General features: G+C 47.6%; 1 protein-coding gene across 1 annotated transcript in view; it reads right to left on the reverse strand.

Annotated features, from left to right (window-relative positions):
- EFNB1 (ephrin B1) overlaps window positions 1-17937 on the reverse strand; it is an 85636-nt gene that overhangs the window by 18206 nt on the left and 49493 nt on the right. The window contains exon 3 of the mRNA XM_034435128.3: window positions 4396-4488. Coding sequence (XP_034291019.1) covers window positions 4396-4488 — 93 coding nt within the window. The remainder of the gene's footprint in view (window positions 1-4395; window positions 4489-17937) is intronic.

The raw sequence follows: 17937 nt of genomic DNA on the forward strand, positions 1-17937 counted from the left end.
TTTACCGACCTCGAAAAAGATGAAAGGCTGAATCAACCTTGAGCTGGTCAGGATCGAACTCCTGGCTGTAGGCAGACTTAGCCTACAATACTGCATTCTAACCACTGTGCCACCAGGGCTCTTGGAATTCTGTCCCTTGACAGCCAGCCTCATTTATGACTGCAGGGGGCACTTCAGCTGCCCCCAGCCCAACCTTTGGGCTGCCCTGCACTCTGGCCACCCCAGACTCGGCTTCCTACACACACACACACACACACACACACACACACACATACACTGCTGGGCACCACTGTGGCCTTGACCTTCCACATCCTTTCTATTCCTCCTTCAGGCTCTGCTATTTCTCCAGTTTCTCATACTCCTTTTCTCCCTGATGTTGCTGTCACTTGGCACTACTCCGCCCATCACCTCCACTGTCTTCTGGTCCTTGTCTACTACCACAATGTCTGGTTGATTGGCCAGTGCCTGCCTGACTGCCTGGATCTGGAAGTCCCACAGGATCTTAGCTTTCGTATTCTCCATGATCTCCTGTGGGTTCTCCCATTTAAACTCAGGAGGGTCTAGCCCAGTGTTTCTCAACCTTGGAAGGTTGAAGTCCACCCATCTTCAAGCTTCCAAGGTTGAGAAACACTGGGCTAGCCAATATTCTATACAGATGTTCCTGTACCCAATGCCAGCTACTTGGTTGGGTAAGTAGAGTGTATGCACCTTGGACTGTCTCTGAGGCCTCTGCACGGTCTGCACCCGGGATCCAGTCTAGTGTGGTAGATCCCTGATTCCATGAATCAGGTGCTTAGTGTCTGCTCTTGTGCTGCTATGATCAGGGCCTCAGTTCTCTTTTAATCCAGCCCTTTGCAGCTGCCGGTAGCATTTCCCAACGTCTGCCATCTCACCCATCTGTCGATGGTACATTCCAGGCAGGTTCTCGTCTTGCCATGGCATGCCTTCTGCCTGATCTTCCTCCCACATCTGCTGCGGCCTCAGGCGTTCTCTCAGCAGCTCATCTTTGGGTGCCATCTTGCTGATGTCCTCTGGATGCCCCGATTTTATCCAGGACCATGGCTTTGAAACTCACCAGACTCTGACCATCGTCTTTCCAGCTGGTGTATGTTGGACTTGGGGTGGACACCTCCAAGTGGTATTGTTCACAATACCGACATGGTATCTGATGACTCTTCTCTCATTTGTGTTCCCATGTATCATTAGATTGCTCTGGTTCCTCAACATCTAATGAAGGCCTTGTTAATCCAGCATGGCTCTCCTATTTTGGGTCCCTCTCACATTTTAAGGTGAGTAGGTGAAGCCTCAGGGGGTCTCTGCTGGTAAGGCAGATAGCAGCCAGGATTTGAACCCCAGACTCCCGCACCAAAGGCAGCACTTTAATTACTACACTATCCAGCCCTGGGAAAGAGGTCAACTTTCAGAGACTCCCTTCTCCAATTTCCCCCCTTACAATTTTGGCAAAAATGCCAACACTGGGCTGAAAACAATCCCAAAAACTGATTTCAAGCAATGACAGAGAGGGAATTAAGCAAGTTTAACATCAAAACACATATACACCACACGGCCAAAACAAGCACAGACAAGACCCAACCATTTTGGAAATCACACATAAATTATTTTTCTGCTCAAAAGCAGGCAGGAGACCAAAAAGACCTGCCAAACAGAACCCATAGAAAATCAGAATTTGCCCATCGCCTCTATTCTCCAGTTGAGAAAGGCAGAACTTTTTCATATCACAGGTCCAACTACTCCCTATTCTAAGAGCCTTTGGCTTTTACAAATCTGTCCCAGCTGCCTTCAACTTAGACCTATTAAAGCTTCTGCGTTTCGTTCAGATTTTACCACAGAATTACAGCTGCACAGACTTGACTCTTCCTTTCCAGCATCAAGAACATGAACCAATTAAAATTGCACAGAGGTTGGTATTTCTTCAACGTCCTCAGGCACAGGCGTTCCTCTTTACATCTCTGGGCCTCTCGGATGGAAATCCAAAGAGCAGAGATAGCAACAGCACTAGCACTTAGACTTATATACTGATTCATGGTCCTTTTTACAGCCCTCCCTAAGCGGTTTACAGAATCAGCCTATTTCCCACAACAATCTGCGTCCTTATTTTACCCACCTCAGAAGGGTGGAAGGTTGAGTCAACCTTGAACTGGTCAGGATCGAACTGCTGGCAGTGAGTAGTGAGTTAGCCTGTCATCCTGCATTCTACACTGCACCATCATGGCTCCTATGCACATGTCCTCAATCAACAAGCATTGTAGTTTATTTGCCAAGTAACTAACACTGGTCCTTGGAATCATGGAATGCTTGGCCTCTCAACAGCCAACAGCATTCTGTCAAAGAGACACAAGGATCTCCTGTGATCCAAGAAGGCTGGCACTGCATGCGCCAAGCAAACATGCCCTTTGATCCCAGCCTCCAAAGGTTGAGGTGTTTTGCTTCAGACCAGGAAAAAAGCTTTCTACCCTTCCATCTGTCTTTGTTTGGGCCAGGAGAGATGAAACTGAAAAGAACAAAACCTGTCAATCAGCTAATGCTAGCAAGCACACCAAGTCCTCATCCAAGGTGTGTCTGCTGCTATTCAACCCTGGAAGAAATCAAGCATGGGCCTCACCTGCTACCCTCTTATCTTCAAAAGGACTGTGGGATAATGCTGGGCAGCTCCCCTGCTTGTCTACTTGGCTCGTTTTCCAGGGTGTCCTTCTTCCCCTCCAATCACCCATTTCACTTCCACAGCATTTTGTCTTTCCCAGAAACCCTGTGAGTTTCCTTGAGTGAGCAGTCAAAGGCTCCTATGCTCCCATTTCCTCTCTACACTCCCCAACCCTGGAAATAGCACTTTATCCTGGTGGCATCATGGCATCCATACCATTGAGCATTTCCTAGGTCTCCTTTGCAGCCCAGAAGTGGCTGCATCAACTTTTCTGAACAAAACCAAGTCCCACCCATCCCAGTGGGCCAGAACTCAACTTTTTAACCAACAGTTAAAAGTCCACAAAGATGTGACTTTTTCAAAAACCTCAACAAAATGTGCCAGTTTTCACGGAATAGGACAACTTGCCGCAGCCAACTCGCCATAGCCTTTTTGCCACAGTCAACTCACTGTAGACAAATCGCCACGACCAGCTCACTGACCATGGTGAGTTGTCCTGGAGCCCAGTTTTCAGTAGCTTTGCTTAGCTGGATCTACCACAATTGCTATCAGATTGAAATATGTCATCACTGCAGATCTCCTATGAAAAGTTAAGATGGTTGTATTTCGTATTATTTGTCCAGGATGTATATGGCCAGTGCTACTGGAGTCAGTTTTGGCAAATCTCATTAAGCAAATTTACATTCTTATGCTACTTTGACTGCACTGACTTTCTTGCTGAAATCTCAGCCTGGAATTCTGCCTCCTGGTTCCCTTCTTTGCAAGGCTGCCATTTTCTGCCCACATCACTTCTGTAGGCCATGCAAAAGAGCTTCCCGGACATTAGCACCAGCACGGAAAAAGTCTTCAGAGGATTTTCTCTGGCATCAACTTTCACATGGAATGAAGCAGGTGCAAAAAAAGATCTTTATTCTGAGGCTTTAAATGGGTTTAACGCCTTTCCCCCTCCTTCTCTCGTAATCATCTAATGATGCAGGGTATTTTGTTAAGCTTCCTCTACTACACGGGTAAAAAATTTTTTGCCATAAACTGGCTATATAAATCTTGAAAGTGAAATCAAAGCTACTTTGGAGACTCCAATGTTGGAACCAGTTTCTGAACACCAGCTTCTCCTATACCGGCTCTGCGCCCCAACTTTCTTCTGCTCTTTCAAAGGCTTCCTAGCTAGAACATCTCTCTTGCCTGAAATGATAGCACTGAAGACATTTCCAAAATTCCCTCCTCCTACCCCTTTATGTCTTTTCAGCGCTTTGTATTTTACAATTGCTGCCTTCTGAGTTTTTATTTAGCTTCCTGAATCAAGGCAATTTAAACCCGCGAGGGGGGGGGAGATTCTTAATTTTACACCATGCAGAGAGAGGGGCAGCCAATCCCTCTTATCAGTCAGGTGCTCCTCTATTTGGGGACAAGGGCTGCAGCCACTCTGCTGAAACAACGAGGAGCCTCTGCTCATTTGGAAGGAGCAGTTTGGGGAAAGGACAGCTACGGATGGTACTTTAGGCCAAAAACATCTGGAACGCGAAGGAGTTCCACAAAGAGCTTCAACTGAACCTCTCCAGGTCCCTGGTCATTCTGGGAAGGACCCAAGTCACTCAAGGCCCCTAAAGGTCATCTCCTACCATGACACCAAGCTCAAGTCCAGATCATTCTATAGGTCTCCCCATCTTCGCCCCAAGGATCTCAGAGAACCCGCACTTGTCCTGGAAGGCACCCAGAGCGCCCGCACAACTCACCCTGTCCCACTTTCATGATGATCTTCATGGAGCGCGTTTGGCACACCCCACCTTCTCTGTTCTCCAAGCCCTCGAGGGACCCGTTGGACGTGGCTGCAAAGAGAGAGAAAAAAAGGCATCAGGGCTGTGGAAAGCGAGGAGGACGACAGTGCAATGCCGAGGGACCCTCCTCCACCCACAGTGCACGAGAGGCAAGGTGAACGGTGGGCCTGAGGGCCTCTCCCCACACACCCCGCCCAGAGCTGCCATGACTCCGTCTGGGGAAGGTTGTCCCACGTAGGTAGGCTTGCTCTCATCCAGAGTGGCCCATCACAGTGGCCATTCCCTCTTTAAAATGCTAAAGGGGTCAAAAAGAGGGAAAGTGACTAACATCTATAGTTGATCCTGCCCCTCCCCACTCCCACTTTCCCAAGGGGCTGCCAGTTCTGCAGGGGGAGGTTGGACCAGTCCTGCCCAAAGCGGCTGCTGGTTCCTAGAGCCTCAGCATCCCTCCAGCTCAGAGGCCCCAGATTTAGTTTTTCATTTGTATTCCATTTCTGTGAGGCCCACCTTGTCCAGAGATGACTCTGAGCAGCTTACAAACAATAAAACTACTAAACATTAAAATAATAAAGCAAAAAAGTAAAAACAGAAATAAATGCTGTTCAAAAAGCACAAAGAGGAAGACAAAGTACCCAGGGAAGAGGTGGGTCTTTCCTAATCCAGAAGGGGGCAGACCCTTTGGACCCCTAGGCCCCCTGGCCAAGCTGGGTCTTTAGCTCTTTTGGAAGGCCAAACAGGGAGGGGGGGAGGCGGTCAGATCTCCCAAGATTGGGAGAAAGGTGACACTTCCCATTATGGAGACCCTGCTTGTCCTGCTGCTGTCAGGGCACTCATGGTGCGGGAAGAAAAGCCTCCACACACACACATACACAGAGCCTTCAGCCCCCGCTGCCCCCCCCCCAAGGGATTAGGACAGTCCCTGGGAGGGCATGCCAAAAAGAGCAGGTCCTTTTGTGTCTCTCCCTCCACTTAACAAGCTCTCTCTTAAAATAGGCAAGAAGGGGAGGGAGGGGGAGGCAGGCTCTGGCTGCCTTCCTGCCCCCTTTCTATCCATTGTGCAGAACTTGGGGGGGGGGAGGTGGAGGGGCTGGCCTCCTCTGCTCCCCTCAGAACCCAACCTAATTAGCAGTGCAGCACAGGCAGACCCCCCCCCCTCAAAGTCTGGGGGAGAATAAAAGGGCCCCGGGTGGGGCACAGACAAGGCAGAGAGGGAGGAACTTCTCCCACCCCACCCCATTACCACCAGGATCCTGAAAAGAAAAACCCCTCCCCCATCATGCCCCCCAAAGGCATGTCTCTTGTGTGTGGAGTTGGGTGACCCTAGGAGTTGTACTTAACAGAGCAACAGAGCTGGAATGGGTCTTGGAGGTCATCCAGTCCAGCCCCCTGCTTAAGTAGGAGACTCTAAACTTTTGCTTCAGCGCCCTTAATTTAAAGTAAGATGCAACCAATCAAAATCAAAACAGGACGGAGACAGGATGCCAAAACGTTTCAATAAGAGGCTGGCAAACAGGGCTACGAAGCCATTGGAGATGAAAGGGGAAGTTTTATGGCTGTTACACGTGACGGCCCAGACAATGAATCTGCCTTCAGGAGGTCCTGCCAGGTGCAACATGGGCGCTTCCGATGAATCCAGATCACCACAGAGCCTGTATTTCACAACAGGTTCTCCGTGGGCACCTACGTACGTACAGTATCTCTGGAAGAGAAGCACTGAACCGCACAAAAAAAGAGCTTTTTAAAAGAGAACGAGAGTTTAGCCTCCCTCCCCTACGGAGCTCCATCCAAGGACCATGCAATTTCGCAGGATCTGGATCTTGAAAGCAGCAGCCGTAGCCCACCAGAGGAGATCACACCTGGGCACGAAAAGATTGCTGACCCTTCCTCCACAGGGCAGTTTAAGAAAGGCCTCCCCAGGAGGCCTTGACTGCTGCTTCAGCAACCGTGGAGCACAAATATTTGGCGCATGAGGAAGGCGTAAAGACGGGCCTTTGAAGGCACCAGAAAGGGGAGGCCAGGCCTGCTTTTTCCTTGCTCCAGGCGCAGCTCAGTGCGGCCCTTGCGTAACGGCCTAATTTTAACTAGTGCAAATCCACATGTGCCAGACACACAAAGGCTGCTTCGTGCAGCTTCCTCTTGCCCGTCTTCTGGGCAACTGTGGGCTGCAGAGCAATGAGGACCCTGAGGGCAGAAGCAGGGTCCAGGCAAGACCTCCTGACTTCAAAGTCGGGTTTTGGATGGGGAAAAGGGAGATCAAAACAGAGGAGGGAGAGGGAGGGGAGATGAAAAGGAGAACAGCTAGCAGACCCCCCCTAAAATGATAAGTGAAACCGTGCAACTCTCTTTCCTCCCCATGAATACAACTAATGAATTCATAGTTGAGTGCGGCCGCGCAGGTGGTTATGGGAGCAACATGGCGCTCCCATGTGACACCTCTCCTGCGCGAGCTGCACTGGCTCCCGGTGGTCTTCCGGGTGCGCTTCAAGGTTTTGGTTACCACCTTTAGAGCGCTCCATGGCTTAGGACCTGGCTACTTACGGGACCACCTACTACCACAAGCAGCCTCCCACCGGCCGGTACGCTCTCATAGAGAGGGGCTCCTCCGGGTGCCGTCAGCTATATCAACTAGCGGCCCCCAGGGGGAGGGCCTTCTCTGTGGGGGCACCCACTATCTGGAATGAGCTCCCCCCAGAGATACGGAGGATCCCGGATCTGAGCACTTTCCGCCGTGCTCTTAAGATTCTCCTATTTCAGCAAGACGGCCTGGCCTAATTTTCTCCCCTGTTTTAAAAAATTTTTAAATCGAAATTTTAATCTGTTTTAAATTATTGGGATTTTTTAATTGTCTCGGGCTAAATTATTTAATCTGGTTTTAATTATGTCTTTTAACTTTTGTATCTATGTATTTTATTCTGTGCCTGTTCACCGCCCTGAGTCCTTCGGGAGTAGGGCGGTATATAAATCTAATAAAACATAAAACAAACATAAAACATAGGTGGTCATGGGTGGCAAAAGGCCCCAAACACCCCCTCCCCCAATATCTCACTCTCGGCTTATTTTTCTCAGCCCTCCCGGTCAGCTGGTCACTTCTCTCTTCTCTTGTTGCTTCTCCCCAACGAAAGCTTCTCCATTTTCAGAGGCTCCCAATTTCATCTATTATCCTCGCTATCATTTCCAAGTCTGTAGACACCCCAAAGATGCAGACCTATGGCCCCATACCACAGTAGGTCAGCCCAACTCATGTCCGTTCTGCTGTCTCTGGGGAGGGGATAGGAGTGGCAGCTGGTCAGAACAAACCAGAATTCAGTCATTTCTCAGCCTCCTTCTAGACCAGTGTTTCTCAACCTTGGAAGCTTGAAGATGGGTGGACTTCAACTCCCAGAATCCCCCATCCAGCAGCCAGAAGTCCACCCATCTTCAAGCTTCCAAGGTTGAGAAACACTGGTCTAGACCTTCCCTGCTCTGCCTCGGAAGCCTTCTTGGCTTGCCCAGGCGAAAGGGGGGGGTCGGGGTGCCAAAACTCCTCTGCTCCCCACTTTGCCAGCAACAGGGCCTCAATGGGGCTTAAAAACACCAAGCCACACCACCTCTTCATATATGGGGGACACATACAAATCCATGCAATTTCCAGGACTTTTTATTGATTTCTATGTAAATGACCACGCTGCCCATCTTGCTCTCCAAAATGACTCTGGGCGGTTTAGAATGTAATAAAATAGAAATATAGAAAAACAAAACCACACAGGATTAAGTGCAGTATTTACAAAAACCAGGGGCTCAAGCGGAGCATGGGGGGTGCCTTCCCTGTCATTGCACCAACCCCCTCCCCAACCCAGAGTGCCTCCAGCCCCAGAGGCAAACGTAAAGGCCCTTCTGGAAGGCCAGAGTGGCAGGTGGGATGGATCAAGATGCTCCATAGAGGGGCAGCGGCGGCAGAAAAGCTGAAATTCCAGGACCAGCGAGCTCCACAGCAGGCCCTTTCTGCCCGAATAAGAGGGGCAGAGCAGTGCCATTGGGGCAGGAGAGTTGCTCAGGTGTTTCAGACCCATAAAGGACTTTAAAGGTGATGATAATCAACACCTCTGAATTGTACCTGGAAGCAGATCAGCAACCAGTGCAGCTCACTTAACAATGGTGTTACACAGGGGTGGGTTCTAAATTTTTTTACTACCGGTTCTGTGGGCGTGGCTTATTTTGGGGGCGTGGCTTGATGGTCATGTGACAATTCTTTAGGATTTAGCAGAGGTCCTGGTCTACCAGGCTTTTAACTGCTTGCAGAGCTGTACCGGTCTACCCATTTATTTTTGCAGGCACCTGTCTACTCATTTGTTTTCTTTTAACACTGATCAGTTGTAGGACGGCCCTTTGAAGCCCCACGGCAAGAGTTTAAACAGTTTTTTTCCCTCTAGCCGATCAGCTGGGACTCAGAAGGCAGCAATAGATTGGGGGTGGGGCCAAATAAAAGATAAGAATAACACAGGGGGGCGGGGGGGCAGAACCGGTTCGGTGACGTCATATCATCATCGCTACCGGCTTGGCGGAACCGGGCCGAACCGGGAGGAACCCACCACTGGTGTTACATGTGCCACAGGTGGGGCCTCCAGAACGGTCCGTGCCACTGTGTGTCCTGAACCAACAAGTCTCTGAATACTCATCAAGGGTTGCCCCATGCAGAGCACATGGCAATAATCCAGACATGAGATGATCAAGGAATGAGTGACTGAGCACAAAATCCAGAAAAGGGCACAATAGGAAGCCGCACAAAGGCTTCCTAACCACAACCACCATTCCTGTTCTTTGACCAGGAATGGCAAATCTAGGATAACCCCCAAGTTGTGCACTGAGTCTGTCTTGGCCAGTGCAACCCTATCCAGAAGTAAGATGATAAAGGGCCCCACACCCACAGCTCCTCCAACTTATCAAGATTCAGCTGAAACTGTTGCCCCGTTTAGACCGCCACAGGCACCATGAAAGGGCAGCCACAGCATTACTTGGGCCACCCAGCATGGAGACATAAAGCGGAGTCCATTGGCATACTGATGATATCCCACCCTGTTTAACAGGAGCAGAGGGAGACTCCCAAGCCCTACGGTGCCCCACAGAGGGGAGGCCATGGGCTGGACCTCTCGGCCCTTATCAACACTGATAAGCACCAGGCTTGGAGGAAGAAACCAAACCAGAAGAGCACAGCCCCAAATCCCATGGTTGGTCCAAGAGGATACATGGTTAATGACAGCTTGGCTGTCTCAGGAATTCTGGGAGTTGAAGTCCACAGGTTGTAAAAGAACCACAATTGCCCACCCCTGGACTATCCCATTCCTCTCTCGCCAGAGACTGTCAACATGAGCAACCAAGGGCGTTTCTGTCCCATAACCAAGCCTGAACAAGATTGTCTCTCAGAGCTTGCACCATTTTTGCTTCATGTCTCTGGACTCGCTCAATTTTAGCAATCTCTTTATTAAATGAGATCTCCAGAACTGGACACAGGATTCCAAATGGGGTTTGACTAAATGTTGCTCCTGTCCCACAACCGGGCCTGAATTCTGACCAGAAGGGGTCCAGATAATCAGTTTCATCCAGGACCGTCTGAAGCTGCCAAGCAACCACCTTTTCGAACCACCTTCCCTAAAAAGGGAAGATGGGAAACAAAATGAAAGTTGTCCAGGCAGGTGGGATCAAGTGATGGTTTCTTAAGGAGGCCAGGCCTCCTTAAAAGCCCCCGAAAATGTCCCCTCCTGCTGAGATTAATCAATCACTGCCTGAACCCACCTGCTTTCACCATTCAGGAGGGACAAGGATTGAACTGACAGGTGGTAGAACTGACAGCATCAAGGACTCTGTCCACTTCCTCAGATCCAACATTGTCAAACTGTTCCCAGATAACTGGGAAGACGTCTCCTCAGGCATCTCACATGGACTTGCTCCACACACGGGACCTAAGTGGGCATCAATCCAAGTTACTTTGGTCTCCAGTCACAATTCAAGGTGTTGGTTATTACCTTTAAAGCTTTACATGGCTCATGGCCAGGCTATCTTCGAGACCGCCTTCTACCGCATAGCTCCCAACGACCGGTAAGATCCCACAGAGTTGGTCTCCTTTGGATCCCGTCAGCTAAACAATGCCGGCTGGCGGGCCCGCGGGGGAGGGCCTTCTCTGTGGCTGCCTCGGCTCTCTGGAACCAGTTACCTCCTGAGGTCCGGACCATCCCCACCCTATTGGCCTTCTGAAAAGCGGTGAAGACCTGGCTCTTCCGGCAGGCCTGGGGCCGTTGATCTCGCTCTTGTGATCTAGCGAGATCCGGCCATGAATGGTGTGAATGGGTTTTAATTGTTTTTAATGGTTTAACTTTTAATGTTTTATATATGGTTTTTAAATGCATTGTAAGCCGCCTTGAGTCTTCGGAGAAAGGCGGCATACAAGTTGAATGAATGAATGAATGAATGAATGAATGAATGAATGAATGAATAAATAAATAAATAAATAAATAAATAAATAAATACTTTCTCCCTCAGGAGCTGAAAAAATTCCTTTGCTTGGCCCTGTAGATCAGGGGTCTCCAACCTTGGCAACTTTACGACTTGTGGACTTCAACTCCCAGAATTCCTCAGTTGGCTGAGGAATTCTGGGAGTTGAAGTCCACAAGTCGTAAAGTTGCCAAGGTTGGAGACCCCTGCTGTAGATGATTACCCAGGAGGGGCCGAGTGATCTGGAACATAGCACTGGGCGGCACTCTGTGGGCACAATAAGGACAAAGAAATAATGCTCTTTTCACAGCTTTTATTGCCACAGACTAGGCCTTAATAGCAGCTCTAGGTCGTGTCCAGTCAGAGTTATTCTTCATTTTCCTCAGTGGAGGAAATTTATCATCTATCCTCCCTCTTTAAGGTTGCCTCATAATTGCCTTCTTCCCACACTTTATCCTTTCGGATTATAGAATAAAGTCACCAGTTCAGTTTTTCTCTTTTCATCCAAAAGTCCATAAAGGGTTTCCAATCACGAATAAGCGTACTTCTTGTTTTGTCCCTGATCAAGCAAGTTAACTTTGCCATTTTCTGCCAATTTTGTCATCTTCCCAAGCATTCCCCTCCAGAGTGGGTATTTTGGAATCCTTCCATCTTTGCGCAGACTACATCTTGTTGCAGTTAGCATGTACAAAAACATTTTCCATGATTCTTTTCTAGTTAACTATCCATAAATCCCGACCAACCATCCAACACATACATGCATACATACATGCATGTACTGCACATTTAAGTGCACATTTTCCTCAACGGTTTGATGTTAAAATGGGCTTGGAAAAAATGACTTACAACTCATCCCCAACATTATGATTAACCACCAACCCCCTCGGTCACATAATCCCAGTTTGGGTGCCTGGGAACTGGCTTGCATTTATAACAATTGCAACATCTTGTGGTCATGTAAGCAGCAGTACAACAAGGAGCAGTTCGGAGTGGAGGAGAAGAAAAAGGAGGAAGAATAGAGATAAAATAATTTGGAACTGGGGGTGGGGGAGAATTTAGACATCAGTTTTGAAGAACTGCCAAAGAAAGAAAAAGAGGCGGAGAGGGAGGAGTGGCGGCATCAGAAAAGACAGTGGGACGTGCAGGGCGACAGCTGAGAATGGAGGCGGCCTGGAAGAAGCAAAGGAATTTCAACACTAGCCACAAGAAGAGCTGAGACAAGTATTATTTCGCCAACTTGCCACCACCAACTCGCAACGATTGGTTAAGGAATTAAATTCCTTAATTTAAAAGAAGAAAACGGAACAGGATTTAAAAAAATAATAATAATAGCACTTTTAAAAACACATGGAAAAATATTCAGCCATGGAAAAAAGCCTGCAAAATAGGTGCCATGTATGTATTCATACTCACAGAAGACCCAAGGTATATCTGTACTAAATGTAAATGTAAACTAATTGAAAAAAATTAAGGGGGGGGGATAAGTCTAGAGACAAGTCTAACCACTCTGATGTTGTTTGTGTCTCAGACTAAACCGAACTAAACTAAATTGAACTGAATACCGTAAGGAAAAATTAACTAACAGAAAATGAACCTTGAATGAAGACAAAGAGACATGTCACTCATAGAAGGGGAAAAAAACCCAACCCAGTCCAATCGATTTCATAAGAAAACCTGCAGGCATGTGTTGGTGATAGCAGACTCACTGTGGCTCAAGGGATCTGAATCAGCAATTTGTAGACGGGACAATCAATCTGTCTCCCAGGAACAAAGATCAAAGTTGTGACGGAGAGATTTACTAAAATAATTAAATCCACAGATTATCATTCCTTTTTCCTCTTTCACGGAGGGATGATTGATATGACAAAGAGTCGGGAAAAAGTATCAAGAGGCTGTGAGCAGCTAGGCATGAAAGCCAAAGAGATGGGGACACAGGTGGTGGTTACCTCTGTACTCCCAATGAAAGGTAGGCACCCAATGAAGGAACACAGAACTTTTGAAGTAAACCACTGGCTTAGAGAACGGTCTCGATGAGAGAACTTTCGATTCCTAGACCATGGTTTAAAATACCTGCATGGGGCGGGGTGGGGTGGGGCTTTCTGGCAAGGGATGGGTTACTTCACAATAACTGGGAAGAATGTTTCTGGAAATCAACTGGATCACTGCTCAGGGAAACTGAACCAGGAATCTGTAGACCAGACCATCAAAAGAAACACACCTAATAAAAGAGGAGGTGGAGTTGCACTAAATATAAGAAGTAACTAAAGCTCTATAGAAATGCAAAACAAAGAACCCAAGGATGAAAACGGAATGGCATTTCTATAGGCGTATGCAATATTACAGAACACCCCACCCAAACAGAGGAAAACGATGAACTTTTTACTCATCAGTTAGCTACAGTATGCAGGAAGCTCACCACAATAATAATGGGGGACTTTAACTCACTGAAGCCGTCGGCATGAGCTTAAATGGACTCCAGGGGATGGTAGAGGACAGGAAGGCCTGGAGGAATGTTGTCCATGGAGTCGCGATGGGTCAGATACGACTTCGTGACTAACAACAAAAAACTACCCTGACATCAAATGGGAGCAACCTCTACATCTAGTGGAAGATCAAAGATATTCTTGACAAACCTAGCAAAGAACTTTGGCTCCCAAAAGGTAGAGAAGGGAGCTGGAGGGTCAGCAATACTGGACTAAACAACCTCTCTTCAACAGCTGTGATCTTCGGGAAATTTCACCTACTGTTTGCTAGAATTTCTTTTTCCATAATTTCAAACCACTCTCGTCTGCTTTCAACAGAGCCATGGCAGCCTTTTGGGTATTTGTAGATCCTATGCTTATAATTCATCGAATTATATTGGTGTCTGGCTGCCTTGTTTTGCTTAGAACCTCTCCTTTCTACTCGCTCAGGAACCGACATATTCCCTTTACAGGCGCCCAATACTGAACAACGCAAACTCCAAGGGAACAATTACCCGTCTCTGAATGCTATTTTTTGCTGTTGTTGTTGTTGGTCAAACCCTTTGATTACACTTTTTAGCCGTTACTCTACACTGCCTGCTCTGCTTCACTTTGGGATCCACTCGGACCTCTTCATCCTACTGCCCCGCATTGCTACCAATTCAGCCCTCCCACTCTTGAAGAAATGTAGCTAACAGACTCATTGAGACTTAGAATTTCTTTCTCCTTTCTCTATGCAGACTGCATCCATTCACCCTTCGAGAGACACATCCCTGAAAACAATGGTATTTATTCTTGGTGCACACAAGCCTCACAAGGCACTCAGAGAGGCTGCTGAACAGCATTTGGCACCCATTCGCTGTTGCTTCCAATAGATGTTGGGAGATTTTCAGGCACTCCTGGAAAAAGAGGAGGTACAGCTCAGTCTCTTCATCTCTAATCCACAGAAGAAGCAAAACTCCCCTCTCTGAAAGCAGGGAGTCACAGGATGAGAAATGACAAGTCGAAGGCTGGGCTAGTGAGAACATTAAACAAAGGCTGGGAATCTGGCGGTTTGTCTGAACTAAAATCCTGGAGTTCTGAGCTGTGCCTTTTTTAAGGGGCAAAGCCACCCATGGCGATGGGGGGAAAAGAGGAATCCCTACTATGCATTCTTCCCTTTATACCAGCGGTCCCCAACCTTTGCGTGGTGGGGAGAGAGGAAATGGTTTTGTGTGAGTGGCAGGCAAGCGTGTGTGCAGCTCCATTTGCGCAAGAAGCAGGCACTCCTGCGGGCACGTGAAACTCCATTTGTGCAAGTGGCAGGCGCAAATGCCCACCGCTCGCACAAATGGAGCGTCATGCACGCACGTGAGTGCCCACTACTCGTGCAAATGGAGCTGCGTGCATGCACTTGCCTGCCGCTTGCCCAGCCCAGTTCCAAAAAGGCTGCAGCCCAGGGGGTTGGGGACCCCTGCTTTAGACAAAAATGAGAGGGAAATGAGAAAAGAGGAAGGAACGAGCCTTGGTCTTTCAACCTGATACAAACATAGACGGGGAAAAGCCTATAGAAGTCAACCACACTTATTTTACCCTTTATTCTGAGTCTTTCCGCTATTCTCCCTTTTGCAATTAGGAGAAGTCAAGTTTCAAGTCTTGCATTTGGGTAGCAAAGGGAGACATTTTTTTTTTTTTTGGTTCTATAATAAATCTCCTCCCTTTGCTTATACATCGTAATGGTGCGAATCGCAGGGAGGAATTGTTACTGAAAAATGAAGGAAAAGGTTCAAGGGTACCTTTCTGCTCACCGCTAAACTGCATTTAGCTTTTGCCTGCATTCATCTGCATTCAAACATCTCAATCATTCTGAGTGAAAGCACAGCCTTCTGGAAGCCAGCAAGAAGGCGTCAATGCAGTTCTACTCATCAGAAATAAAATTCAAGGTATTTTTCAACCCAATGTAACTGCCACCTGATGACTTTTCAAACCACTCCGATTCTGCCAAATCACATCTGATCTGCATCAAGCTTAGCTAGTTAGTGATAGTTATTGCTTACTTCAACTATTTCAAAATTGGAATGGATAGTCTACAGGCAATTTAAAAATAATTTCAGAACATTAAGATGATCCCTCTCATCTTAACGAAGCCCTGGGACCTCCTAATGCCAAGAGGGTGACTCATGGCTCTAGTTGCAACCCACAGAAACCATCAAGATGGGCTCCTACTGCTGAATCAGCTCTCCGTTCATGTGGTGGGTTGATGCAGGAGAAAAGACAGACGGGACTTAGGTTCTGTAACCAACTTTCCTTGAAGCTGACATCTCAGAGGAACACCCAAAAAAATGCGGAGGAAACCAGACACTGATGAGGCTACTGATATTTCTCAGCTTGGCCACATTATTTGTACTGTGTGATCAGATGCGAGGCACAGACAGAAGCCGCCAAGCTTAATGCCTTTCTGAGCCATGGTGCAGCTCCTAAACCTACAATTTCACTGCTTTGTGTAGAAAGATGCTCAGCCCCCTCATCCAAGATGGAGATTTTGAGCTAAGGCCACTCTTTTCTTGAACTCACCTCTTTACATTTGGCATCATTTCCGTGTTCAATAAGCACAAGGTGAATACCAACACGCTGGAAGGCCCCACAAGTCTTATCTTATGGCTATGTGGAAGCCAGAACGACTGGAATTGTTCAGCCAGTCTTTAAAAGGGTGAATCCAGAGGGGCGACTGAGTCTGTTTCTTCACAGGGTTATCTAACTCATGCCATATGTAATGGATTCCTCATGACTTCACTACAAAACTTCTGCATTGTTTGCTCTTTGTTCTAAACGAACATTACCAGGAGGGAGTTCAGGAAGTCTTGGAATGCAAGGTTTGCCTGCTTAGATTGGAGAGTCTCGGATGTTCTCCTCAGAGTTCCATTTTATTAGCAACTAAGACCTTTTAATGACCAGCTTTGTCCTTCCTCTTCTCAATTGCTGAAGAATTCAGCTTTCTGAGCTGCCTTAGCTTCAATACTGAACACGGAATTTGGCCGTGTTCATTCCAGCTCTGTGTTTTGAGGCAGGATCAAAGGACCACTTGCTTCCTAGCAAAACAAGACCCAATTATCCCTAAGGCAAGGAAACTTCCAAAACCATCCAAGACCAATTTGGGCAAAGCAGACTTTTTAAAGAGCAGCACACAACCGATTAAATTCCGAAGCACAGAAACAACGCTCCAGGAGAGCTTTAAATCAATATCTTGCACCAGCCTGTTGCTGAAGATCAGCTAAACATCAGCAGGACACAAGGAGAAGGACAGCTTACATTTTTGTTCACGTCTATGGTTATGGAATGGGGGCTGCTAACAATGATGATTGGGAACTTAGACCCCTGAGGGGCCACATTTCAGAACATAACAGACAAGGAAGACTTTGGCAATGCCCAGAGTATTCCTCTTCAGTTGCATTTGTCTCTTATAAACACCACAATCAACCCAATCAAACTCTCTTCTTTCTTTCTCCAAAGCCAGGTGACACCAAAACACAAAATCGCCCCACACAGAGACCTCCTTCCATATAAAACAGCAGCCTGCTGTTATAAAATAATAAACTGCTTACTGAATGGACTGAACCAGTGGCCTCCGGTGAGCACTGATAACATTACGTAGTTTGGGTAATGAAACAACCGCAGGAAAACAAGCGAGCTCAGAGACCACCAAGGACCCCTCGTTTCAATCCTGAGCTACAAATATTCTCATTAGCAGTGGCCTCTGCTTGGGGGGGGGAATCAAAATGGTGGTTGCAGTTGGGCAATGGGGGCCCCAACAGCTTGATATATCCATGTGTCAATTAGACCTTACAAAAGGCTTAGATCAGAGCTTAGCTTTTCTAACACCCATCACCTCAGATGTCACTACTTTGAACTACCAAGCAAGGAACTGGGGGATATCCTGGGGTCTTCACTACACGGCCCTGCTGAAGCTTTGGTAACATCCTAGAGTCAAAGGGTGGCCCAGACTCTGGACAGGATCAGGCCCATGGGGTTTGTCCCACCCCTACCAGCAGAAGGGGCATGCTACGGACTCTGTCAGCAAAGGAATTCTGGGGGTGGGTGCAGAAGAAGAGCCTTCTGTGCTATGACCCCCACACTCTTTCACCTGGCTTCCGAGGCAGAGCAGGGAAGGTCTAGACCAGTGTTTCTCAACCTTGGAAGCTTGAAGATGGGTGGACTTCTGGCTCCACCCATCTTCAAGCTTCCAAGGTTGAGAAACACTGGTCTAACCTAAAACAACGTTACTAGAATGCAGAAAATGCAGGTGGGAAGCCTGTGGTTCTCCAGCTTGCTCCATCAAAAAAACTCTTAGCACTGGCCAAAGTTGGTTGAAGCTCCTGGGATTTGCCCCTCCAGATAACAAGACGAATGCAGCTCTTCCCAGAAAGGGAATCGGGGGGGCCTCGGAGGATCACAAGCAAAGATGAACCAGCAGTCTGGAATGGGACAACTTGCCACGGCCAACATGCCGCAGGATAATTCAACGAATACAAAAGTCAAATTAATTTCAACGGAAATATGGCCAATAATAATAACATAAAGTCAATCCAGAAATACA

The sequence above is a fragment of the Pantherophis guttatus genome, chromosome 12 (genome assembly GCF_059756535.1).
Source record: "Pantherophis guttatus breed Tessera chromosome 12, ASM5975653v1, whole genome shotgun sequence".
NCBI lineage: Eukaryota > Metazoa > Chordata > Lepidosauria > Squamata > Colubridae > Pantherophis > Pantherophis guttatus.